The sequence below is a fragment of the Neophocaena asiaeorientalis genome, unplaced genomic scaffold (genome assembly GCF_003031525.2).
Source record: "Neophocaena asiaeorientalis asiaeorientalis breed wild unplaced genomic scaffold, Neophocaena_asiaeorientalis_V1.1 scaffold357, whole genome shotgun sequence".
NCBI lineage: Eukaryota > Metazoa > Chordata > Mammalia > Artiodactyla > Phocoenidae > Neophocaena > Neophocaena asiaeorientalis.
In genome coordinates, this window is record NW_020173270.1 from 3450231 (window position 1) to 3475920 (window position 25690).

Genomic DNA, 25690 nt, shown 5'->3' on the forward strand with positions numbered 1-25690 from the left:
GCTAGCAGGGAACCAGCGGCCCTGCTTTAGCTCCTTGAGGGAGGGGCGACCACGACTCCTGGGATTCCAGAAGCTTGCCCTCCTCTGTGGGGTTGGGCCTGTGCCTGCTGTATCTCCTGGGCCACCCAGACTTGGGGGCCGACCTCTGCATCTTACCCAGTCCGCTAAGACAAAGGGGGTTGTGTGTGTGCATGTGTCCCCCGGGGTTGGGCTGTCCTCAGAGGTGGGAATCGGCCCTGTCCTGCTGCTGCATGAGAAGGCCTACAGAGAGAGCACGATGAGACTGGCCCTCGATTTTCTCACCCCCAAACAAGGTTGAATCGGGGACCCACTAAGCCTCCCTCTGCGGTGGGGTCCCGAAGTTCTGCACACAGAGCTCTGGGCCTCCACCAGCAGGGCCCGAGTCCCTTGGGGGCCATCAGCTGAGGCTGTGAACTGACCAACGAGGGAGGGGTCTTCCCACCGGCCTCCTCCCTCCAGCCCCCCGCCCCACTCCAGGTACAGCGCTCCTGCTAATTCTGCTCAGACCTTCAGAGTCTCTTCCAGCGTGGCTCCCAGGACCCCGACCCGTTGCTGGGGACGGCCTCCAGGGCCACCGAAAAGAGTGGCAGCGGGGCGGTGGAGCGTATGAGCAGCTTGAGCCCCCTCCCCTGCCAAGGGGCCGTGGGAGCATCGGGCGCTCCGAGGTCCGCATTCCGTCCACATCTCTGGCGTCTGCTGTCCAGCAAGACTGGCCCCTCTGCCCAGTGGCCAGCAGACCGCAGGCATCCCCCCAGCCCTGCTCTGCACCTTTGCTCGGAGCTGGGCTCCTCCCCGCACAGAATAGGGGCCCAGACCCGCTGCGGTTCCATTTCCGTTTGGGCTCATCCGGAATACGTGGCCTTGACGTGACTGTCTCCCCTGGTTTTTTTAGAAGTGCCAGCTGGGGGCAGGACAACTGTGATGTGGTGCTAAGTGTTCACAAAAGGCAATAGGAGATATTTCTGCCTGAATAATCTGGAAGTCCTGAGCAAGGAAGACTCCGTGTAACACCAAGTATCTGCTGTTGTTTCAGGTCCAGCCCGTGCAGCACGTGTATCCCCCCCAGGTGCAGTACGTGGAAGGGGGGGAAGCCGTCTACACCAACGGAGCCTTGTACGTGGTGTCCTCCCCCTCCCCCGAAAGGGGCCTCACAGGGAACCGACTGTAGGCCACATCCCAACCTTCTGTCACGACGCCCACTGAGCTCCCTTGGGGATGTGTTTACACAGAATCCTTTCCCTTACTCTTCGGGCGATGTGTCCCAACTATTACAATGGCATAAGGACATCACAGCCTGGTGGAGATTTCAGAAATCACAGACTGTTATACTTTTACTTCTAGAAAAGGCAGTCTTTAAAAACAAACCCAAAAATCCAATCCACCTTCTAAGTCCGAAGATATCCTTTGCAATCCAGAAACCGTGTCCATCTCTGCTTTTTCATCCTGGCCTCTGTTAACCTCTGGCTTTTTCTGATGTTGGTAAAACTTGACCTTTCATTTGTCAAGGACGTCTAGGGTTTTCTGCCTTCAAACTCCGTGATGCTTGGGGCAGAAAATGATGCGTTTCCCGGAAGCTCACTGTGCTCGGGATGCGCGTCCTTTTGCTTGTTTCTGCCTCTGGTTTCCGCGACTCCCGTCCTGAGGATGCGGGAGGGTTTGGTTGTGGTTAAAGAGATGTGATTGCTGGAGTCGTGGGCGCCCGCAGCACAACACTGAAGGCATGACACACACTGACCCAGAGGAGCGCGTGTGAAGCCTGTGAGCCCCCAGCAGGCTCTGGGGGACCCTCCACAGCAGCATCCTGGCTTGACTGCACTGCGGTCAGACAGGACTTCCCCCGGGGGCCGGAGAGGCTGCCCTGTCCCCCAGAGGGGCCTTCCCTCAGTCACCCCTGACGAAAAACCCCTACTGACCGCCTTTCACTGCGGCCGGATGTACATCAACCGACATGGTTAATGATTTGATCCAGATGTTAAAGGATTTCAGACAAATTCTTGGAATCCCTTAGACATTCTTTTTATTATGCAATTACATTTTTTCAAAAAAAACTTTCTGGTTTGAAAGAACTAGAGACTCCCAGGAAGTTGCAAAATTAGCCCAGAGTCCCTTGTACCTTTCACCCAGCCTCCGCACCCCCGGTGGTGACATCTTCTATGACTGCAGGATGGTATCGAAACCAGGGCACCACATCGGGCCATATTCAGCTTCACAGCCTTTAGGCGCACGTGTGCACACGAGTGTGTGTGTGTGTGTGTGTGTGTGTACAGCTCTACGTGGTCTTATCCCAGGAGTAGACCTCCAGTAACCAGGGTCAGGTCCAGCCCTGCTCCACCCACCAAGCCCCGCCCCCCCACCAAGCCCCGCCCCCGTCGAGTGCAATTTGCACGTGCGGTTTGCAAATGACCAGTTGCTGAGGGATCGGCTGGGATCCCGAATGCTTTCGGAGACCATGGCTGTGAACTCGCTGTATTGACAGCCGGGTCTGACTTAGCCACGTGCTCGGCGCCGTGGTTTCCGGCGTTTACGTGAAGCCTTCTCTCTCCCGCCAGGCGGACGGCGTATGCCTACAACCCCGAACCCCAGATGTACGCCCCCAGCAGCTCCGCGTCGTACTTCGAGGCCCCGGGCGGTGCCCAGGTGACCGTGGCAGGCTCCTCCCCGACGGCAGTCCCCGCCCACAGCATGGTGGGCATCACCATGGATGTCGGGGGCAGCCCCATCGTCTCCGGCGCGGGAGCCTACCTCATCCACGGGGGCATGGACGGCACCCGGCACTCCCTGGCGCACACATCCCGCTCATCACCCGCTACGGTATGTACGTCCCAGGCTCTCGGGGGCAGCAGGTTAGGCCCTGAATAGACTCCCGGCAGCAGCAGGGACGGTGAGTAGAAGGCAGCCGGGAGCACGGGCGTCGGAACCCCACTAGCCTACGACAAGCGCCCCCGTCTTTGAACCTCGGGTCCTCCCTTGGTAAAGACAGAGGGTAGATGGCTGTAGCCAGTGCTGGGAGCGTTGCAGATGAGGAGGCAGCTCAGTGCTGGGAGATGCTGCTGCCGCTGGTGGTCCACCATGACCGTCCTCATCGTCATCAGCCTCTCCCAGGCGGAGATCAACACATCCCCGCGAAAACCGGGCTGAACCCAAGCAGAGCTATACTGGACTGGTACCCCACACCTCTGTCCAGAACGGCGGCTTACCTGCTTTAAAGATGTATCTGCTTTGAAAACTCTATTTCCCATATTTACTCTTATTTTTTAAATTAGCACAGAGTAAAGTGGACGGTGTGGGCTGCACAGACCCATGAGTTTTGACTCACGTACAGACTCGGGTATCTGTCCGCACATCAGTACACAGAATGGTTGCATAACCCCCAAAACTCCCTCGGGTGTTTCTTGGTAGTCACGACCTCCTCTCACCCTCAACCCCTGGCACCCGTGGGTCTGCTCTCCGTCACTGTACTTTTGTCTCTGTGGGGATGCCGTATGAAGGGGATCATCCAGGAGACTCCTTTTGTGACTGGCTTCTTTCACCCAGTGTGGAGCCTGGAGATCCCGTCCAGCTGTCCTGTGAGTCAGTGGTTCCTTCTTGTTGCTGAGTCATGTTCCGTGACCCTAACGGCTCGTTCCTCCATTCACCAGCTGCGGGGCCATTTGGGCTGTTTCCAGTTTTTTGTGATTGTGAATAAAACAGCTAGAAGGACTCTCATGTATAGACACATGTTTTCCTTTCTTTGGGGTCAGTCAATACCTACGAATGGGATTGCTGGCTCCTACAGTATGTTTAACTTTATCCGAAACCACCCGTGTTTTCCCGGGGTGGGGGGAGGTACCATTTCGAGCTCCCCCAGCCAGGTGTGAGTTCCTCTCGTCCCACCTCGTCACCAGCATTTTTTGTTGTCGGGTGTTGTCAGCATCTTTCTTTTTAGCCATTCTCATCGGTGTGTGGTGTTATCTTACTGTGGTTGTCATTATGCATTTTCGTAATCGCTAACGATGGCCAGCACCTGGTCAGGGGCTTTGCCTTTCATGTATGTTCTTTGGTGATACGTCAGTTGAAGTTTGTTTATTTTTTAACTGTGTTGTTGGTTTTCTTACTGTTAATTTTGAGAATTGTTTGTATATTCTTGTATTCTGGATACAAGTCCCCTGCTGGACATGTGATTTGCAAATATTCTCTCCCAGTCTTTAAAGTTTTTTTTCATTCTCTTAAGAGTGTCTTTTGGGGACTTCCCTGGTGATCCAGTGGTTAAGACTCCACGCTTCTACTGCAGGGAGCCCAGGTTCAGCCCCTGGTTGGGGAACTAAGATCCCGCATGCTGTGCTCTGTGGCCAAAAATTAAAAAAAAAAAAAAAAAAATTTTTTTTTAAAGTGTCTTTTGCAGAGAAAAAAAATTTTTTCCCGATAATTTTGATCAAATCCAATTTAACAGTTTTTCTTTTTTGGAAAGATCATGCTTTTGATGTCATGCCTGAGAACTCTTCGCCTGTCCCGAGGTCGTGAACATTTTCTCCTCTGTTTTCTTTGGAAAGTTTTATAGTTTTACATTTTACATTTAGCTCCGCTTCATTCTGAGCTAACTTTTGTATAAGACGTAAAGTTTATGTCGAGGTTCATTTTTATGCATATGAAACAACCAGTTATTCCAGCATCATTTGTTAAAAACACTATCTTTTATCGGATTGCTTTTGCACATTTGTCAAAAATCAATTGGCCTGGGACTTCCCCGGTGGCGCAGTGGTTAAGAGTGCCTGCCAATGCAGGGGACACAGGTTCGATCCCTGGTCCGGGAAGATCCCACATGCTGTGGAGCAGCTAACCCCGTATGCCACAACTACTGAGCCTGCGCTCTAGAGCCCGTGAGCCACAACTTCTGAGCCCACATGCCACAGCTACTGAAGCCCACGCGCCTAGAGCCCGTGCTCCGCAACAAGAGAAGCCACTGCAATAAGAAGCCCGCACACCACAATGAAGAGTAGCCCCCGCTCGCCACAACTAGAGAAAGCCCACGTGCAGCAATGAAGACCTAATGCAGCCAAAAAAAATCAACTGGCCTATTTCAGAACAGTCTGTTCTGTTCCATTTATCTATGTGCCTGTCCCTTTACCAATACCACACTGTCTTAATTACGACAGCTTTAGTCAGTCTCAGAAATGGGTAGACTGGCTCCTCTCACTTTATTCTTCAGTATTGTATTGGCTATTTATATAAATTTAGAATTTTCTATATATATTTTAGATCAGTTTATCTATATTTCCAAAAAAAATCCTAGTGAGATTTTGATTAAACAGCTTTAAAGCTGTGTATCAATTTGGGGAGAATTGGCATCTTTACTATGGTGGGTCTTCCAGTCCATGAACGTGGTGTGTTTTCTCCATTTATTTAGATCTCCTTTGATTTCTTTCATCAACATTTGGTCATTTTTAGCATGCAGATCCTGTACTTATTTTGTTATATTTACGCCTAAGTATTTTTTGGTTTTGGAGCTTTTTTTTTTTTTTTTTTTTGGCTTTTTTGGGGGGGGGTATTTTTTTTTTTGGCTATGTTGGGTCGTCGTTGCAGCACGCGGGCTCTTTGTTGCGGCGCGTGGGCTTCTTGTGGCGTGCGGGTGTTCTCTCTCTAGTTGTGGCGCGCAGGCTTCAGGGCGCGTGGGCTCTATAGTTTGCGGCATGCAGGCTCTAGTTGAGGCGCGCGAGCTCAGTAGTTGTGGCGCACGGGCTTAGTTGCCCTGCGGCATGTGGGATCTTAGTTCCCTGACAAGGGATTGAACCCGCGTGCCCTGCATTGGAAGGCGGATTCTTTACCACTGGACCACCAGGGAAGACCTCTGGAGCTATTTTAAATGGTACTGATTTGAAATTTCAGTTTTCAGCTGTTCGTTGCTAGTGTACAGAAGTATGGTTGATTTCTGCTTCTTGACCTTGCCTCCTGTGACCATGCTGAACTCAGTCTTTAGTTCTAAGAGTTTTTTGTGGTCTGCAAATAGGAACAGTTTTAGTTTTTTTCCAGTGTGGGTGACTTTTATTTCTTTTTCTCGCCTTATTGCACTGACTAGAACATCCAGTACGATGCTGTGTAAGAGTGGTGAGAGTGGACATCCTTGCCTTGTTCTCAGTCTTAGGGGAAAAGCTTCAGTCTTTCACCCCTAAGTGTAATGTTACCTGTATGTTTTTCACAAATGCCTTTTTTCAGGTTGAGGAAGTTTCCTTCTATTCCTAGTTTTCTGAGAGTCTTTATCATAATTGGATGTTGAGTTTTACCAAACACTTTTTTCTTAGATATGATCACGTGTTTTTTCTTCTTTAGACGATGAGTGTGATGGATTCTATTGATTGATTGTCAATTAAAAAATAACTTCCTGGGCTTCCCTGGTGGCGCAGTGGTTGAGAGTCCGCCTGCCGATGCAGGGGACGCGGGTTCGTGCCCCGGTCCGGGAGGATCCCACATGCCGCGGAGCGGCTGGGCCCATGAGCCATGGCCGCTGAGCCTGCGCGTCCGGAGCCTGTGCTCCGCAATGGGAGAGGCCACAGCAGTGAGAGGCCCGTGTACCAAAAAAACAAAACAAAAGAAACTTCCTATTTTTGTGTGGGCTTAATCTGAAATAGAAGATGATGTTTGAGCCTCATCCCTGTTCTCTTGGTCCTGATGTGTTTCCGGGTCACCCTGCCATTAGAGGCCCTCTGAGCTTAGCTGTTCTCTCCCTTTCTATGTCCAGGGTGCTCCCCAGGACCTGGCTCTGAGGACAGGCATGGAGAGGAGTCATTTGCTGTCTAGAGCGGTGACTGTGGGGTGGTGCCTGCCACTCCATCCCAGGGGCACCAGCCTGTCCCTTGCCTCACTTGGGCCCTCCAGGGTCCTCAGCACAGCCTCAGAGGATTGGCTGGCAGACCTGAGTGTAGAGCTGCCGTTGATCAGAAGCCTGCCTCACAGACTACATTAAGTTTCACGAATGTGACGTCTCCATATCAGCAAACTGCATCAACTCATAATAGTGAATAAGCTAGGGTCGCAGGTCACAGACCTCCTGAGATCACAGGTCATGATATTCTCTCCAGTCCACACTGCCTCGCTGGAAACAAATGTGCAGCTCAGACCCCGGGCCGCCTGGTTACTGTAGTCTGATGTCTGGGTTGCACTAGAAGAATCGAGTTTTTAAATCAGTTGGAAATCCATGAACAGGCTATGTTTTGGCACCCTGCCCACCCCCAGCCCCAAAAGCTCCAGGAGTTGTCACCTTGGATGAGGATATGCCTCCAGACTCCCCCTGCTCTGTTGTGGTTCTTTGACTTGCTTTTGGTGTGGGGACATCTCACAAGGATCAGCAGAGATCCAACCAAGAGCCAGGAACAGGACTGGCCCTGAGGTTGCGACAGAAATAACGATGGCTCCTGGATCCGGCATTTCACGTCTATCAGTTTTCTTATGTCAGAGTTGTGTTTCCAGGGACTTCAAGTTAATCCTGCAAACAGAGCACAAAGACCAGAGCAAATCGGCACCTACAGCCCCAGTGAGGGACTTCAGACTTTCAGTGACACATTTTCTTGAATCTCATTTCTGGTTAAAATTTCATCAGTATTGAAATCTTAGAAGTGAATTGCCCAAACAGTAAATTTTTGATAACTTTTCCTGTTGTGCTTTTTTTTTTGACCCCATGGAGCAGAGATGCTAAGCTGAGAGGTATGCTCTTTGGGTTGTAACAAGGGGAGACTCTGGGGGCTCCGGGGCTGCATGAGGAAAAGCCCCCCTGCCACCATGCCCAAGCAGGCGGCCCCCTGGGCCACGCAGTGGAGGCTGATGAAGACAAATCATCTGTCCACTTTTGAAGATGATAAAAATACAGCATCCCTGTCCGTGAGGGGATGTACCATTGCAATGTCTCATCAGGGCTCCGGGACCTGTTCTGGTGAAGACCCGTTGGACTCTGCATTTCCAGGAAGTCAGAGAGGGCCAGCACATAGGCAGTGGTGGCCCTGGGTGCTCCAGTCCCACGGAGGTTGGGGGCTGCCTGCCCTGGCGACCCCACTCAGGCAGGCCAGACAACTGGTGCATAAGCAAGAGCTACATAGAAGCTGGAAGGGCCAGCGCTTCACCTTGGAGGATGGCGGCACATGGGTTCCATCCTTCTCTGGTCGCGTTCAGCTTCTGTAAGCTTTGTGGCATCTGATGTGATTTTCAAACACACCTAAGAAAGCATCATCAATGTCTTCCACCCCCAAGTGAGGAAAATCCTCCTGTCTGGATGTGTGCAGCAGAGTCTCAGCAGCCCAGCCCCATGGAACACTTTGGGTCTTTTTCGAAAAAACTGAGATCTTAATATTAAAAGTCGCAATATGCAAATGAAAACTGCAATGAGGTACCACCTCACACGGGTCAGAATGGCCATCATTAAAAAGTCTACAAGTAGGGACTTCCCTGGTGGCGCAGTGGTTAAGAATCCGCCTGCCAATGCAGGGGACACGGGTTCGATCCCTGGTCCGGGAAGTTTCCACATGCCGTGGAGCAACTAAGCCCGTGCGCCACAGCTACTGAAGCCCGTGTGCCTAGAGCCTGTGCTCTGCAGCAAGAGAAGCCACCGCAATGAGAAGCCCGCGCACCACGATGAAGAGTAGCCCCCGCTCGCCGCGACTAGAGAAAGCCCACACGCAGCAACGAAGACCCAACGCGGCCAAATATAAATAAATAAAATAAAATAAATTTGTTTTAAAAAAAAAGTCTACAAATAATAAATTCTGGAGAGGATGTGGAGAAAAGGGAACCCTCCTACACTGTTGGTGGGAATGTAAATTGGTACAGCCGCCATGGAGAACAGTATGGAGGTTCCTCAGAAAACTAAAAATAGAACTGCCATACGACCCAGCAATCTCACTCCTGGGCATATATCCAGACAAAGCTCTAATTCAAAAAGATTTGTGCACCCCTATGTTCATTGCAGCACTATTTACAGTAGCCAAGACATGGAAGCAACCTAAATGTCCAGCAACAGATGAATGGATAAAGAAGATGTGGTACATGTATATACAATGGAATATTACTCAACCATAAAAAATAATGCCATTTGCAGCAACATGGATGGACCTAGAGATTATCATACTAAGTGAAGTAAGCCAGACAGAGAAAGACAAATACCATATGATATCGCTTATATGGGGAATCTAAAATATGATACAAATGAACTTATTTACAAAACAGAAACAGACTCACAGACATAGAAAACAAATTTCCAGTTACCAGAGGGGAAAGGGGGTAGGGGAGGGATAAATTAGGAGTTTAGGATTAGCAGATACAAACTACTATGTATAAAATAGACAAACAACAAGGACCTACTGTATAGCACAGGGAACTATATTCGATATCCTGTAATAAACCATACTGGAAAAGAATATGAAAAAGAATATATATATTTTTTAAAAGTCACAATACTTGGGGCCCTGGAATGATAGGTTCAAGTTCTGCAGTGTTCAAGCTACAGCAGACATCCCTGAGATGTGCCACTTGAAATCATAGGCATCTCTTTGCCGAGTCATCAGAAATGCAGCTCCTGCTTTCAAAACTCCAGCGAGCATCTTCGCTCTGACCACCAGCACATGTGGATACAGAAGAGACGAATCTTCTATCCTGTATCCAGCTCGCTGGGAAGATGGTCTTGCGGCCGCTTCGAGTGGATGTGTCTGTAAGGGACCTGCGTCAGTCCTGAATGTTGAGTCAAGGCCAGTGGGGACCCTGGACCGTCCACGGCTCCCTGTGTGTGGACTGGCTTCCCACTCGGGCACCTCCATTCCCACGGCGACCCTTCCTGGTGGCCCATGGGGCTGGTGCACCATCCATGCAGCGTCACAGCTCACGATGGATCGCCAACCGCTAAGCAGCTCTTCTCTGGAGCCTGTGTTTTCAGGGAAGACCCAGGATATCTTGACTGGACTACGAACCCACACGCCTACTGGGCACTCACTAGAAGCTTCCTCGCCCCCTGCACAGAGCTTTTGTCCAACCACGAGAGCAAAACGTTTGCCGGCAAAAGCACATTATTTGATAAAGGAGTTTCGCCAATAGTACATCCGCTTTTTCTCTATTCATCATTGGACTTCCCTGGCAGTCCAGTGGTTAAGACTCGGTGCTTCCACTGCAGGAGGCATGGTTTCAATCCCTGGTTGGGGAACTAAGATCCCGCAAGCCCCATGGGTTGGCCATAAATAAATAATTCATCATCACTTTTTATCCTTTTAATAGACTTTCTCTTAGAGCAATTTCAGGTTTACAGAAAAATCGAGCAGATGTACAGAGAATTCCCGTAATGCCCCACCCTGTACCCCACGCAGTTTTCCTTATTATTAACATCTACGTTTGGTGCATTTGTTACAGCCAATAAGCCAATATTGACCCATTATCATTATTAACTAAAGCCCTTGGTGACATCAGGGTTCACCCTATGTTGTACGTTCTATGAGTTTTGACAAACATCTAATGATATCATCACTTTTTTTTTAAATTTATTTTTGGCTGCATTGGGTCCTCGTTGCTGTGCACGGGCTTTCTTTAGTTGCGGTGAGCGGGGGCTGCTTTTCATTGCTGGGCACAGGCTTCTCCTTGCAGTGGCTTCTCTTGTTGTGGAGCACGGGCTCTAGGCGCGCGGGCTTCAGTAGTCGTGGCTCGCGGGTTCAGTAGTTGTGGCTCACAGGCTCTAGAGTGCAGGCTCAGTAGTTGTGGCACACAGGCTTAGTTGCTCCGCGGCATGTGGGATCTTCCCGGACCAGGGCTCGAACCCGTGTCCTCTGCATTGGCAGGCGGATTCTTAACCGCTGCGCCAGCAGGGAAGTCCCAATATCATCACTTTTGAATGTGGTTTTGTAAGTTTCTTTGCAAAGCTGGGAGCAGTGCCCCTTTGAAAGATCTATCTAAAGTTCATCTCTGCTCTGCTTTAAGTGACAGAATTAAAGAATGCGTACTGGAAAGCACTCCGGTTCTTATTCTGAAAAGTCTCAATTAACTTACCAGAGAAGGCATCATCCTGTTTAGAGTAACACAAACCCACTTACCATGTCAAGGGCTACATGGGTCATCCATCTAATAAAAGCCTCTTCCTAATTTCCTTCATCTGTTCCTTGTGTTCCTACTGTTTTCTTTCATGGCTCCGTATGTAAATGAGCACAGTGTGTGACCCCCGATTGGATCCTGGCCCACAAACAGGACTTTCATCAAGTGATCCGATCGATTAACAGTGTTGAGTGGGGGTTAATTTCCGGGTCACGGAAGATGTTGACATTTGGGGAGCCTGGCTGAAGGGCATATGGGAATGCTTTCTGCTATTTTTGCAACTTTTTATACAATCTGGAGTTATTTCCAAACTTAAAAGTTAAATTTTTTCAATTGGTAAATTAAGAAGTAGAACTATATCTTTTAAAAGTTCTGGGAACTACAAGAAGAAGTAAACATGTTAGCTGGTAAAAATGATTACCAAAAAAGATTATCTCCGTGAGGTAGAAAGAAAAGAGGAAGACTTGCTTTTTTTATACCTTTTTCTTCTATTTGAATTTTAACCACATGCATGCATTACCTTATACATCTTTTATTGAGGTAAAATTCATATAACATAAAATTAACCATATTAAAGTGCATAATTCGGTAGCATTTAGGACATCCATGGTGCTGTGCAACGATCCCCTCTCTACCTAAAAATTTAAAAAATCAGTTTAGCAGTAAAGTATAGTCCATACAATGCAATTGTGTGAGTGATTTACAATTGCTTAGTAAATCTCTGGAGGCAGAGGCGGCAGAGTGCTGCCCTCCAGCCAAATCCTGCCGGCCCCCTGGTTTTGTAAATAAAGTTTTATTGGCACACAGCCACGCCCCCTCATGGACGCACACTGGGCTGTTAGGGAAGGGAGGGGCTTCCTCTCCTGAGTGGGAGTTGGTGGAGGCCTGGGAGAAGCTGAGGTGTGGCCGGGATGGGGCGGGGCAAGCGAGGTGCCCAGGGCACCAAATTTAGGGAGTTGCTCCCCTCCGGGGGCTGACCCTGTCATGGCACGACCTTGACAATGAGCTCTTCCTTCAGTTTGGTGCCCTGGGCGCCTCATGGGCGCCACCCCAGTCCTGGCCGTGGAAGGAGACTGGTATGTCACTGGCCTTAATCGGGTTTTTGTATGGCAAGTGCATATAAAATTACTACATAATTTTTTAATGTTTAATTAGCAAAATAAAACTGGACAAATTGAAAATGCCCATTTCCCCCAGCCAGCCTCCCCGTCTCCCCAGTGGTGAGCCCTGCCCTTCTCTCCATCTTCCCATCTGGCCCTTAACTAAAGCTGTTGCCTTTCTCCAGGCAGAATTCCGTAATTTCTATCCCTGCCCTCAGAACTCCAGCCATGACACTTTGGTTCTTTTAAATACTCTCCATTTTCTTTAAAGCTCCAAAAGCGTTCGTAAAACATTTAAACGTTTATTTCCTCCTTCTGTGGTCACTTAATAAGATGTATTTTAGGACAGGACGTTTACTGCAGCAGTTTTCTGTCCTCACCCCCACTTCTCCCTGGTTTTCCAGGAGCATCGTCTACCCCTTCCCACTTCTGGCCCAGGAGGCGTGGTCCTGATATCAAATTATGGCAGACCCAGCCTGGAGATACAGGTGTTGCTTTTTTTTTTTTTTTTTGGGTACGCGGGCCTCTCCCGTTGCGGAGCACAGGCTCCGGACGCGCAGGCTCAGCGGCCATGGCTCACGGGCCCAGCCGCTCCGCGGCATGTGGGATCTTCCCGGACCGGGGCACAGAACCCACGTCCCCTGCATCGGCAGGCGGACTCTCAACCACTGCGCCACCAGGGAAGCCCACAGGTGTTGCTTTGATACTGGTCATTGCTGGCCCTTTGCAGGGGTGACCTTGGCCTGGCAGGTCTTTTTTTTTTGGCTGCGTTGGGTCTTTGTTGCTGCACGCGGGCTTTCTCTAGTTGTGGCAAGCCGGGCTACTCTTCGTTGTGGTGCACGGGCTTCTCCTTGCACGCGGGCTCAGTAGTTGTGGCCCACAGTCTTAGTTGCTCCGTGGCGTATGGGGTCTTCCCCTACCAGGGCTCGAATCCGTGTCCCCTGCACTGTGCCCCCAGGGAAGTCCTGGCAGGTGATTTTAATGAGGTTATTGTGTTATAAATGGAATGGCCATTACAGTGGACGCTAACGAATTCAGAGGAGAAGTAACCTCCACCCTCACTTAGAAGACACAAATCTAGTCCTTATGTCAGGTAAAATTTTGCTAGGATTTTATATGAAAGGAAAGGAGTTTTTAAAATTCCTTAAAAATTTTTAAAATAACCAACTAATTTTAATATACTTGGGAGTTAATAAAACTTATCTGCGCTCTGCTATCACGTTGAGTTCTTGAAACGCTGTATCTTTGATCACAAGCTGTTAGGCATTTTCTCCCCTCCTTTCTCCCGAATGCCTAAAGCATGATATGTGTGTGCCCTTTTCCCCAGGCATTCCGCTAGTAATTCACGCAGCAGAAACCAATGAAATTAAACGGCCAATAAAAAGGAATGTGGGCTGCACTGCACCCAATCAGAAATAAAGATGAAGCTCCTGATAAGTCAAGAAATAGGTAGACAAGTGTATGCATAATACCAAGATGGAAAGAAATCTTTGAGAAGCTCAGAAAACAGAAACGATTTTAGGGAAAGCTGCCTGGCCCTAGGGTAGCGAGGGGGCACCTCTGCATCCATCCTTGGCTCTTCCTTACAGTTTGAAATGTGGGCCTGTGCAGGCACCACTTTGATAAAATTTTTTAAATAGCAAAAAATTAAACTCCAGTCAAGTATAAATTTAATTTCCATTTAAGTATATCTAAAGATTAAACACTGACTTTTCCAGCCACTGAGAGGACTTATCAAGCCTCTTGTACTTGTGCAGTAAGAATCCCTCGGTCAGGTCCGTAAGGAAGCCTCCCACTCCAGCCCCCAGACTTCAAGCGTGAGATGCTCCTTTTTGAAGGATGCTGGACGGCCTCAGCTTGGAGCTGGGAGGCGGCGCCACAGCGCCCTCTGCTGGATGCACTGCGCTGCGCCTCCGGTCCTAACTTCCGGGCACCAACTCCTCCATCTGAACTAAGGGGACTGGTGACGTTGTCCTGAACTTCATCACCTTCAGAGGTTTACCTGACGTCTTAATTTTAAAACGCAGTGAACACCTTGCGAGGTTCCACTGTGTATTAAGTTAATTTAAGGTATCAGTGGGCTTGTTCTGACCCTATTTAATAGCTATGGGGTTTTGAGGATGGTCTTACAAAGCAAAAGTTCATTTGTATTCTTTTCCACAATACTCGGAACTGCACGATTTTCAGCAGTCTTACACATGTCTGGCAAACTTCTGGGTGTCCCCAGGATCCTCTCAGGAGCTCCACGAGATCAAAACTGTTTTCACAATAATACTAACCCGTTAGTTGCTGTTTCCCACGTGTTGACATTTGCCCCGACGATGCAAAACCAGCACAGCCGACACAGCCACGCACAAATCAGAGCAGACACATCAGAGTCTCTAGAAGTCACTGAAATCCTCACCATCATGCACGCACAGTAAAAAAAAAAAAAAGAAAGAAAGAAAAGAAATACCAAATGCCAGTTTCACTCAAGAATTCCCTGATGAAGCAGTAAAAATTATTAATTTTATTAAATCTCAATCCTCGAGAACACTTTAATATTCTGTGTGACGAAAAGTGCTTCTGCTTCTTCCCAAAATACGATGACAGTCTTGAGGAAAAGCTCATGGGCAAATGGCTTGTGAGCAGAAAGAGCTACTTTTTTCATGAAACGCTATTTTTCCTCGAAAGGATGACAGACAAATTATGATTATTCAGACTCGAAGATTTGGTACACATTTTCTCAAAACTGAACGGTTGTGAGCTTGACATATCGAGGAAAACACGACAGGTTTTATTGTCAATATGTTCTCAAACCAAAAAAAAATAGAATTTTGGAAAACTGGTATCTTGCTGAAGTTGGTGGTGGTGATATTAACCAGTGTGACTTTTTTCAATACCGTGTGATGAAATGTATCAACATTTGGAAGATCTGCAAACTCAGTGAACCAATATTTTCCAAGTGACCAAGTGCATGTTGTTACAAAACCGTGCATGTGGGTGAAAGATCCGTTCAAATTGCAAGAAAGACTAAAGTTTTTTTTTAATTAGTTGTATAGTTTTTATTGAGGTAAAATTCACATAACATAAAATGCACCATTTTAATCATGTAATTCAGTGGCATTTGGTACATTCACAATGTTCTGTAACCATTACCCTGTCGAGTTCCAGAACATTCTCATCACCCCCAAAGGAACCCTGTACCAGTTAGTAGTCACCTCCCATTCCCTCCTCCTTCAGCCGCAGGGCAACTAATCTGCTCTCTGTCTCTGGATTTGCCTGTTTTGGACGTTTCATACAACTGGAATCACCCAGCACGTGGCCTTCTGTGATTGGCTTCTCTCACTGCCTATCATGTTTTCAAGGCTCATCCACATTGTAACATATGTCAAAACTTCATTCCTTTTTAGAGATGAATAATATTCAGTTGTATGTATGGACCATATCTTGTTTATCCATTCATCAGTGACTGACATTTGTATTTTTCTGCCTTTTCTGCCTTTATGAATCAGGCTGCTACGAGCAAGTTTTTGTTTGAACACCTGTTTTCAATTATCTTGGGTCGAGTGAAATTGCTGGGTCATGTGGTTTAACTGAGTTTATATTTTAACAGCTGTTTGCCACGGTAGCTGAACCATTTTTCAGTCCCACCAGCAACTGAGGAGGGTTCGAGTTTCTCCACATCCTCACTGACACTTGTTACTTTTCTTTTTTCTCTTAATAGCCAACCTAGTGGGTGTGGAGTGGTACCTCACTGTGGCTTTAGTTTGTGTCTCCCTAATGACTAATGATGTTGAACATCTTTTTATGTGCTTATTGGAGACATGCCTATTCCAGGCCTTTGCCCATTTTTAAGAACTTTTTATTTTATATTGGAGCATAGCTGATTAACAATGTGGTGTTCATTGCTCATTTTTTAATTGTGTCATTTTATCATTTTGTTGTTGAGTCTCCATAGTTCTTTATAATATTTCTGGATATAAGACCCTTATTAGATACATGATTTGCAAATATGTTCTCCCATTCCGTGGGTTGTCTCTTCACTCTCTTTATAGTGTCCTTTGACATACAGAAGTTTTTAATTTTGATGAAGTCCAACTTATCTTTTTTAAAGGTTTTTATCTTTTATTTTTTGTTTGTGCTTTTGGTGTCATATCTAAGATTCTATTCCCAAATCCAAGGTCATGGAGATAACCTTATTTTATGTGATTACCTCATGTTTTCCTCTAAGAGTTTTATAGTTTTAGCTCTTACATGTAGTTCTTTGATCCCTTTGGAGTGGATTTTTGTATGTGGTGTGAGGTAAGGGTCCTGCTTCATTCTTTTGCACGTGACTATCTGTTTATCCCAGCACCGTTCGTTGAAGAGTGTATTCTTTCTCCATTAACTGGTCTAAACACCCTTGTTGAAAATCAATTGACCCTAGATGTATGGGTTTATTTCTGGACTCTCAATTCTATCCCATTGATCTATATGTCTCTCCTATCCCAGTACTGCACTGTTGTGGTTACTGTAACTTTATAATCAGTTTTGAAATGGGAACTTAATGAGTCTTCGACCTGGTACTTCTTTTTCGAGGTTGTTTTGGTTATTTGGGGTCCCTTGCAATGCCGTATGAATTTTAAGATCAACTTGTCCGTTTGAAAAGGCAGCTGGAAGCTTTGTAGAGAATTTTGATTGAGACTGTGTTGAGTCTACAGATCAATTAGGACAGTATTACCATCTTAATAGTAAGTCTTCCAATCCATGAACATAGGACGTCTTTCTGTTTGTTTGGGTCATCTTTAATTTCTCTCAACAGTGTTTCATAGTTTTTTCAGTGTACAAGTATTTCACCTCCTTGGTTAAATTTATTCCTAGGTATTTTATTCTCTCTGATACTATTGCAAATGGGATTGTTTTCTCCATTTCATTTTCATATCGTTTGTTATTTAGAAATATAATTGACTTTTGTATATTGATCTTGCAACCCGGGTGCTGATAGTTTGGGGGGAGATCCTTTCCATATTTAAGATCATGCTATCTGCAAATAGAGGTAGTTTTGCTTCTTCCTTTCCTGTGTGGATGCCTTTTATTTTCTTCTGTGGCCTAATGACCCTGGCTAGAATTTCCAGTACAGTGTTGAATAGCAGTGGCAAGAGTAGATGTTCTCAACAGTGGTCAGAAGAGGTGGGGGGCGAAGCAGAAACCCCTCGTTCCTGAACTCAGCTCTGGGGAAGTGGTCCAGCTGCACTTTCTGAAAGTGTTGGGCCTGCTTTATACAGAATCGTCTCTGTGGTCTTTGCCTCCCCTGGATGTTTAAGGGTCATTGCCTCCAGCAGAGCTTATGTTTGCATTTTTCATGTACAAGTCGGGCTCAGATGTGGTGGTTGCCACACTCGGCCGGGTGTCTCTTCCTTTGCATAGACCTCCCATGGCCCCTCCGCCCTCGCTTCTGCGAGGTCTGAGGACCCATCTCAGAGGCCCTCCCCCAGGAGGACCCCTCCGTGAGCTGTCTCATCTCCGTGGCCCCAGGGTCCTGCGCCTCCCAATGGCAGGGCTGGGGTCGTGGCCTACTGGTATTTTCCCAAAGCCCTCCAGCTGGGAGACCCTGGGCTTTGCGACAAGGGCAGGCTGGCCGGAAAACCAGTGCCCTCAACTGTCCCCGGGTCTGCGGTCCTCTGACTCTCCCAGTGCAGACGATGGATTTGGGGAGCAGCAGGCGTTTATCATGCTGGCTTTGCTTACACTTGGCCTTGTGCAGTGGCCAAGCATTCCCGGTGTGCATGTGTACGTGCAGACGTGTTAGAACTCGGCTGCCAGTGTAGACGGTAGGGCCCCCTCTGCTGCTGGTGTCTGACGGGCTCCTGGGCTCCTCTGCACGTGACGAAGCAACGCTCCCGCTGAGGCTTCGGCCCCCGACCTAACCCATCCCCCCGCCTGTGTCCAGCCTGCTCTCTATCCTGTAGGCACTCGGATCTTTATTTGGATATTAATACAAACCAATCTTGGCTAATGCTAACCATCTGATTTCGTTTTTGTTTTTTTTTTTTCCATTTTGTTTTGTTTTGTTTCTGCGCACATTTTCTTTAGCTTGAAATGGCGATTGAAAACCTCCAAAAAAGCGAAGGGATCACATCACACAAAAGCGGTTTACTCAACAGTCATGTAAGTGTGTGTCAACCTGCTGGTCTGCCCTGCTCTGCTTGTCACCTTCGTAGGCATTTTAAAAACGAACAGGGAGTTCCCCGGTGGCCCAACGGTTAGGATTCCAGGCTTTCACTGCCATGACCCTGGTTCCGTCCCTGGTTCAGGGAACGGAGATCCCGCAAGCCGCGCGGTACGGCCGGAAAAAAAAAAAGCAGTGAGTTGACACCTTTAAAGTGCCGAAAAGGTGCAGAGGGGGGAACCCATCTAGACTTCTACACGCAGCAAAAACGGCCTTCCACAGCAAAGGGAAATTCAGGCAGGCTCTTCCTTTGTGAAAGTGGGGTGACAGCGCCTCCATCCTTGGGGGGAAACAGGGATTAAGCTGCTTAGTGTATGTAACGTCCTCCCCACCATGCCTGGCAGAGGACAGCACTGCAAATAAATTCGTACCCAGACAAGCCACAACCAAGAAATGGCACCGGACTGGGGGTGCCATAAACGTTCTTAGCTAATTCTCCTGTGATCAGCTTTTTGAAAATAAAAAAACATTGGTCATTTGACAGAAGGGCAAAGCAACTAATTCCTATTGATTTTAGCTGCATAAGACCTTTCTCTGATTGGGACACCACGTGATCATAGGCCCCAAGGCCAGGAGGGCGCAAAGGTCTTTGCCTCTGGGTGCCTTTGAGTGGCAGGACGGGGATGGCAGAGATGACAGTGCAGGGACTCGGCTTCTGGGGACAGTTGAGGAGGGAAAGCTCCTGTCGCCCCCCCTCCCCACTCCTCCCTTTTCCCCTTACTTCTCCAAACGCCCTCAATTCGGCTTTAACTTGACTGGACCTTTGTTCGGCAGTTTGGAGGTAGGACAGCCCGCAGGAGTTCAGAGCGCACTTCGGGCAGATTTTCTCGAGCGCTTGGGTTGGGATTGGCATCCTTTAGAGAATTAAAACATCAAAGAAAAGTCCCCTTTAGTTGTACCCGATCCCAGCTGTGACCCCAGCAAGACTTTCATACTGGCCGACATTCAAAGTGAGTGATTTGGGGTGCGGGGCCAGAAAGCCCACTAGGGAAAGATCCAGGAGGTTCTGGGTTTGTCGGGGGCACAGGCGTGGCCAGCACCTCCAGCCCATTGGCTGAGCCTCAGAAGGCTGGTCACTGGAGGAAGAGCAGCCTCATCCCGGTCGTCTCGAAGGAAAAACAAAAGTCCGTCAGGCCCCAGGCTAGGTGGGTCATGGCCACCCTGTTGTCCATCACTGCCGGATGATGTCACCTGGTGGGAAGGTCTGGAGAAGGGAAGCTGCAGCCTTAGAGCAGAGCGTGTAGAAAGTCCGCAAGACGGCATTCTCTGCTCGGGGACCAGAGTTCTTCAGATCTCGAGCAGACAACGTGGCCACGGCACAGCCTGCGAGGCCAGGCACTAGGGCAGCCCCAGAGAGCCATGAGGAAGGCAGGATGGGTGCGGACCCCAGGCCGGCGGCGTATCCGTGGGAAGTTTAAAATGTCTATGTGAAACGCGTGAGCCTCAGTCTCTGGCTGCAGGGATGCCTCTGGCTTTCTAACACTTTTCCTCTGAAAGGCGGGCTTGCCTTGGTTGCTCCTCCAAAACCAGTTTCCATTCCTGAGTTTAGTTTCTGAGCAGGAAGATCCTTCCTGTGTCCGTTTCTTTCTGGCGATTTGTGGTTGGGTCGTTTTCTTCCACTGGGAGCCGTAAGAAGTAGGATCTGAGGCTTGGCGACTCAAAAGAGGACAGAAAGAAGATCTCGGTAAAGAGTCGACCCCACGCGCTGCAGTCAGCCAGCCAGGAGCTTGTCTGGGCAGGGAGGGCGGGGAGAGAGCTAGGGTGTGTCCTGGCGACAGACGGCCATGTGTCCTGCAGAGCCCTTCGTGGTCCTAATTCGCCGCGCTCACCTGAGACAGTTGTCCCTGGGCACCACTGGCTACAGTCCCCGTGCCCGGGCAGGAGAGCCTGGTGCCGGGTGGCGAGATGCCCAGAGCCCAGGAAGGCTGGGCTGTGCCTTCCAGACCCAACCCGACATCAGGGTCACCCCAGCTCCCCAGGCTGCCCTCGGGACTCGGACCAGGGGGTCTGAGGGTTGAAGGGACCTTCCAGCCTTGGTGTGGGAGCCCCTGAGGGAAGAGGTGGGCCTCGAGCCATCTTTAAAACAGGGGAACGCATGATTTGGTGGCAGGAAACGAGGGATGACTGTTTTGGAGGAAGGAGGCAGAGAAAGTTGAGCTGGGAATGGAGATGCTGTCCCTCACCAGGGTGTCACTGTGGCCTGTGGGTGCAGCCACGCCAGCCAGGCTTGCCCCTCTGCTGTCCCCGGGTCTATCGGGAGAGGCCCCCAACCCCTGCTGACTCAGGGACCCCCATCATGGGTCCCTGCAGAGGTGGCCGCTGCTTACTGTACATAAACTACTATTTCCAGCCCCTGGGAGAAGGACCCGCTTTTAGGTGGATCGTATTCAGATTGTATGACCTTTTTTTTTAAATCAAGAAACATAAATTGTCAAAGATGATTTAGCCTTCAGGTGGTGGTGTAGTGACAGAGCCGTGCCCTGAAGTCTGGGCTGGCGATGGGCTGTGGCAGCTTCATGGACTGGGTGCTCTGCCTAGAAGTTGCTCCAGATTATGGCGGAGAAGACCTCCGGCAGTGGTCACGGTTGGACTGCTGTTTTTTGGAGTTTCCCCGGCCCCCTCACCACCTCGACGACCCCGCCTGGTCTCCTGGAGGGAAAGGCTCTTTCCCAGTGGGCGTCGAGGCTGGGCCTCTCCCGTCAGCTCCACCCTTGAGCCTCCAAGGGCGCCTGCCCGCCCGGAGGCGCAGCTGCGCACGTGTGTCGCGGGCCGAGCCCTGACCGCCCCCCGCCCCCACCCCACAGCAGACCCTGCACCTCCCACCACCTTCCTGGCTCATCCAGGGCAGCGCCGTCCTGCTGGAGGCTCATCCTTGTGCCCCCTCCTCCGCCCACAGCCCGCATCCGATGCCCCTTGGCCTTCAGAACCATCCGGAATCAGACCACTTCTCCCCCCTCACCCACCATGGCCACAGCCTCCCTACCGTCACACCCGGTCAGTCTGCCGCGGGCGAGGCGGGGCTGTGTGGTGGGGAGATGGGCCTCCCGTTCACCTAGTGTCACTGACGTGCGATGCTCGGCCGGTCGGGATGACACCAGGTGGCGGCGTCCAGGAGTGCGGTGCGCACACCCCACCGGCGCTCGCTCAGCCTACAGGGGAGGCTCTGCCTTCACGGAGCCCGTAGACCGCCCTCCAGCGCCCGTCAGCCTCCCTTCCGGGTCACCTCTCGTCGCCGGAGAGGGTGGAAGTGAACTCATTATTGCTTCGGAGGCTGCTGGTGGCATCTGTTCGCTCTGTGCTTACCTCTACTCAGGAGGGAGTTAACCACACATCCTTGGTATCGGTGTCCACGTAGTCACCCGCAAGGAAGTCTGCTTTCTGTGTAATTCTTGGGATTTGGCCCAGGTGGTCAGGAGCAGAAGCCATCATCTTATTTCCCAAACCTTCCTTCTCACGTTGGGCCAGTCGCGTCAGGTGCCGGGCGGGGTCTCAGCCTCCATCTCTCAGGACCTGGTCCGGGGCCCCTCCCAGGCCTCCACCTCGCGGCCTGAGGATCTTCCTGAGGACCCCCGCGGGCGCTCAGACCCTGAGACATTTGGGCCCCTGGTCCTGGCTTCTCCCTCCCGCAGAGGACTCCCCTAGAAGCGGCCTATGCTCCCCAGCCAGCGTGGCAGAGACAGGAAGAGCCTCCTGCTTGCACATCCAGAGGCTGTCGGCTCTCCTCATGCTGGGGTTCCCCTCCGCTCTGCGGGACCCCTCCTCCTCTCCATCAGCCTTTCTTGAGGCATCTTCACGGGGTGCAAACATGGGCAGACCCGGTTCTGTCTCTGCTTCCTGGACCTCCCGTTTCGGCAGGGAGACAAGCGATAGAAAATGAATGCTTGTGTCGGCGAGCAGTGCTCTGGAAAACCTTGGGGCTCAGGGGCCAGCAAATACCAGCCCTTCCTCACCTGGATCCTAGATCTGAGCCAATTGCAACTAGACAGCGGGGCAACAGACAGAACCCAGTTCCCCCCTGTGGCTGGTGAGGCTGCCGTGGGAAGGCTCGTAGCTGGTGGGACAGCCCCCCACCCCGCCGCTGTGAGCGCAAAGCAGGCCGGGGGCGTACCCGCAAGAAAGGAGCAGCTCCACCGTGCCACCCATGCCCTCCTTCCCAACTCCCGGTGACGTCAGTCCCTTAGCCCCAGAGTCAAGGCAGCGGGGGGCGGGGTGTGTGCAGGGGGGCCTCTGGGGTGGGGAGGAGGGTGCCTGCTGGGGCAAAGTGATTAAACCACTTAAGTTCACAGTTTGTTCATAGTATCAAAGACAGAAGGAGGGGTCAGAACAAGGGGCGCCAAGGAGATGGCCCCTAAGGGTGGGAGCCGTGGGCCGGAGCAAAGCCTTGGAGAGAGAAGCGGGGGTGCTCTGCCACCTTTGTGTAGAAAAAGCACATTTAAGGAAAGTTTGAAAATTATATATCTAGGTGACTTGATGGAAAGTAGAAGTAGAAACCGTGATGTTCTTTCCCAAAGGGGGAACTGAAGAACCCTTTCCTGTTTCCCTCAGCCTCTGGCTGCTGCCTCCTCCTCCCCGCATCCCCGTGGTGACTGCCCCCCCTTCACCCACTGGTGGGGGTGGGATCCCCCTGCGGGGTCACGGGCACAGCCAGCACGTGACATCCCACAGCACACGGACAGATGAGTGGACAGCTGTTCCCCGTGCACCCTGGGCTGCAGGAGACAGGCTTCGTGGTGACGGGAGGGCCGGCGACCCCTGGTTCAAACCTGCTACTCGGATCGGCAGCTGGGCTGGTCCCTTAGTGGGGAGGTGGTGTGGCAGATACCTCATCTGCAGGGCACCTGGGGAGGGCCCGCTGCAGGCTCTCCCCGGGGCAGCACCTAACCCCAGGCCTCGATGCTACGCCTCACACACCCCTCCTCGGCCCCACCCGCACAGACCCGCTCTGGGCTCCTCGGTGTCACATTAAAACATCTGGTCCCGACCTCCACCCTGAATGCCAGCCCAGCACTCCTCCCCCACCTCCCAAAACCGGAACCCATTACCCCAGCCCTTCTGGAGGCCAGAGGTCTGTCTTTCCGTTAGAGCAGGGGTCACCGGTCCACGGCCTGTTAAGAACGGGGTGCACGGCAGGAAGTGAGCGGCAGGGGAGCGAGTGAAGCTCCCCACCATCCCGCCTGAACCCTCCCCCCCACGATCTATGGAAGAACTGTCTTCCGGCCCCTGGTGCCAAAAAGGTTGGGGAGCGCTGTGTTATAGGACCCTCTGCTCTGTCAGCCCCCCAGGGCCCCTTCACCTGGACCTTTGACCTTTTCCCCACCTTCATCCTGCACATCCAGCCCAGGCCCACCCCCTGCCTCTGAAACTCTCCTTATTCTAGCATTCCTGGCACCAGCTGACCCCACCACCCGCCTCTCACTCGGGTCCATGTTAGAGCGGGGAGGCCCCATGGAGGAAACGAAGGCACATCAGGTTCACTTTAAAATGGCGGGAGGGGGCCTCCCTGGCGGTCCAGTGGTTAAGGCTCTGCGCTGCCGCTGCAGGAGACATGGGTTTGATCCCTGGTCGGGGAAGTTCTGTATGCTGCGAGGCGTGGCCCCAAACGAACAAACAAACAAAAACATTGTAAAGCAACTATACTCCACTAAAAATGAGTTTAAACTAAGATAAAGTGGCAGAGACAGTGTGTGGGGCTTAGAGGAAGTAAAATGGGCCCTGAGGTGGTGATTGTTGAAGCAGGCGTTCAGGAGTCTGTTCTCTGTACCTCTTTGCATGTTAAAACCATTCCGAAACGTGTCTAAAAGGGCGACGCAAGCAGACTTTGCAGCCTGTGGGCTTATAAGTCTGGGCGGGGCCACGACCTGGCTTGCAGGGCCGAGCACCAGAGGGGGCTGGGGGTAAGGGGGTGGGGCGGCGATCTCCCAGGGAGAAGGACAGAGGGTGTGGGAGCACAGAGGACAGGGGCCCCGGCAGCAGGGAGCCCCATCCCGATCCTGATGCGGGATCCTGCCTCTGGCCTCGTTCCCGGGCTCACTCTTCCAAATCCAGACCTCCCTCCGTTGGGGAACAGTCTCGAAGCCAGGATCAAACCGCAGCCTTTGGGGCGCTCTGCAGTGGGTGCAAAGTGGGCGGGGGGGGTGGTGGTTCAGCCTCCCTCGGTGTGGGAACTGAGCTGTCTGTGTGGACAGTTCTGAGTCAGTGCTGCCCTCTGGGTGCCTCGACTTCGGCCTTGGATCCTTTTCCCTGCCGTTGGCCTGAGCACAAAACCTGGCACACGAACCTTTCAGTCTTTTATTCAGATTCCCGTTTGTTTTCCTCTCGGTCCTGAGTACAGGGACTGCGGTGGTATTACCTTAACGGGGCGCCGTGCGGATGGGCCGTGGGGTTTTCCTTCCTCTTCCTTGCCCGTGTGCTCAGATCAGCTCCATCCCCGTAGGTTTAGGAAGCATTTGGTGTGTGAGGCCTATGGGGGTTTCAGTCTCCATCACGGGCAGGTTTTTATAAATTAAGTCAAGGAACCTGAAAGCTTGGCTAGAAATCGAAGGCATAAGTAAGCAAGTGAAAAGAAGCTATTAAGTAATGAACGTGCCCCAAATTGAACCTGAATCGGTGACAGTAGAGGTGAGTTGCCCCGTCGTGTCTGAGGACGGAAGGCGTGTGTTGCTGTCGGTGCGTCCACGTCAGCATCCGGCCTGTCTTGTCCATCCAGCTCCAGTGGCTCTTGGATAATTACGAAACCGCAGAAGGCGTGAGTCTCCCCAGAAGTTCGCTCTACAACCACTACCTTCGCCACTGCCAGGAACACAAGCTGGACCCCGTGAACGCGGCCTCCTTTGGGAAGCTGATCCGCTCCGTGTTCATGGGCTTGAGGACGCGGCGGCTGGGTACCAGGTGGGTCGGTGAGGGTGTCTGGCAGCCCTTGCACCTGCCCCCCACCCTCCTCTTCCCTTATACAGACATCGAGCTTCGGGAGAACGTGAGGCTCCCCCTCCTGGCACGTCCTGACGTCCGCGGCTCCGGGTGTACCTGGAGTTGCCCTGAATTGATGGTAGCTTGGGCCCGGCCTGGCCACCCGTGGGCCGTGATCGCTTCTCTCCTGGTGACGGGACACGGGCTTCACCTCCGCTCTCTCCCTTCGCTTCACCTCTGCTCTCTCCCTTCGTTTGAATTTTTCCATAGCAGGCTTTTTATTTTATTTATTAACATCTTTATTGGAGTATAATTGCTTTTCAATGGTGTGTTAGTTTCTGCTTTATAACAAAGTGAATCAGTTACACGTATACATATATCCCCATATCTCCTCCCTCTTGTATCTCCCTCCCTCCCACCCTCCCTATCCCACCCCTCGAGGCGG

At 50.9% G+C, this 25690-nt stretch overlaps 1 protein-coding gene across 6 annotated transcripts in view; it reads left to right on the forward strand.

Annotated features, from left to right (window-relative positions):
* The window catches only part of RFX2 (regulatory factor X2), a 98854-nt gene that overhangs the window by 55355 nt on the left and 17809 nt on the right, over positions 1–25690 (forward strand). For 3 of the 6 annotated variants that reach the window (XM_024745727.1, XM_024745728.1, XM_024745729.1), the window contains exons 4-7: positions 1055–1134; positions 2571–2832; positions 18204–18278; positions 25046–25227. In XM_024745727.1, coding sequence (XP_024601495.1) covers positions 1055–1134; positions 2571–2832; positions 18204–18278; positions 25046–25227 — 599 coding nt within the window. The remainder of the gene's footprint in view (positions 1–1054; positions 1135–2570; positions 2833–18203; positions 18279–25045; positions 25228–25690) is intronic. The other 3 variants (XM_024745730.1, XM_024745731.1, XM_024745732.1) reach the window with 2 other exon arrangements.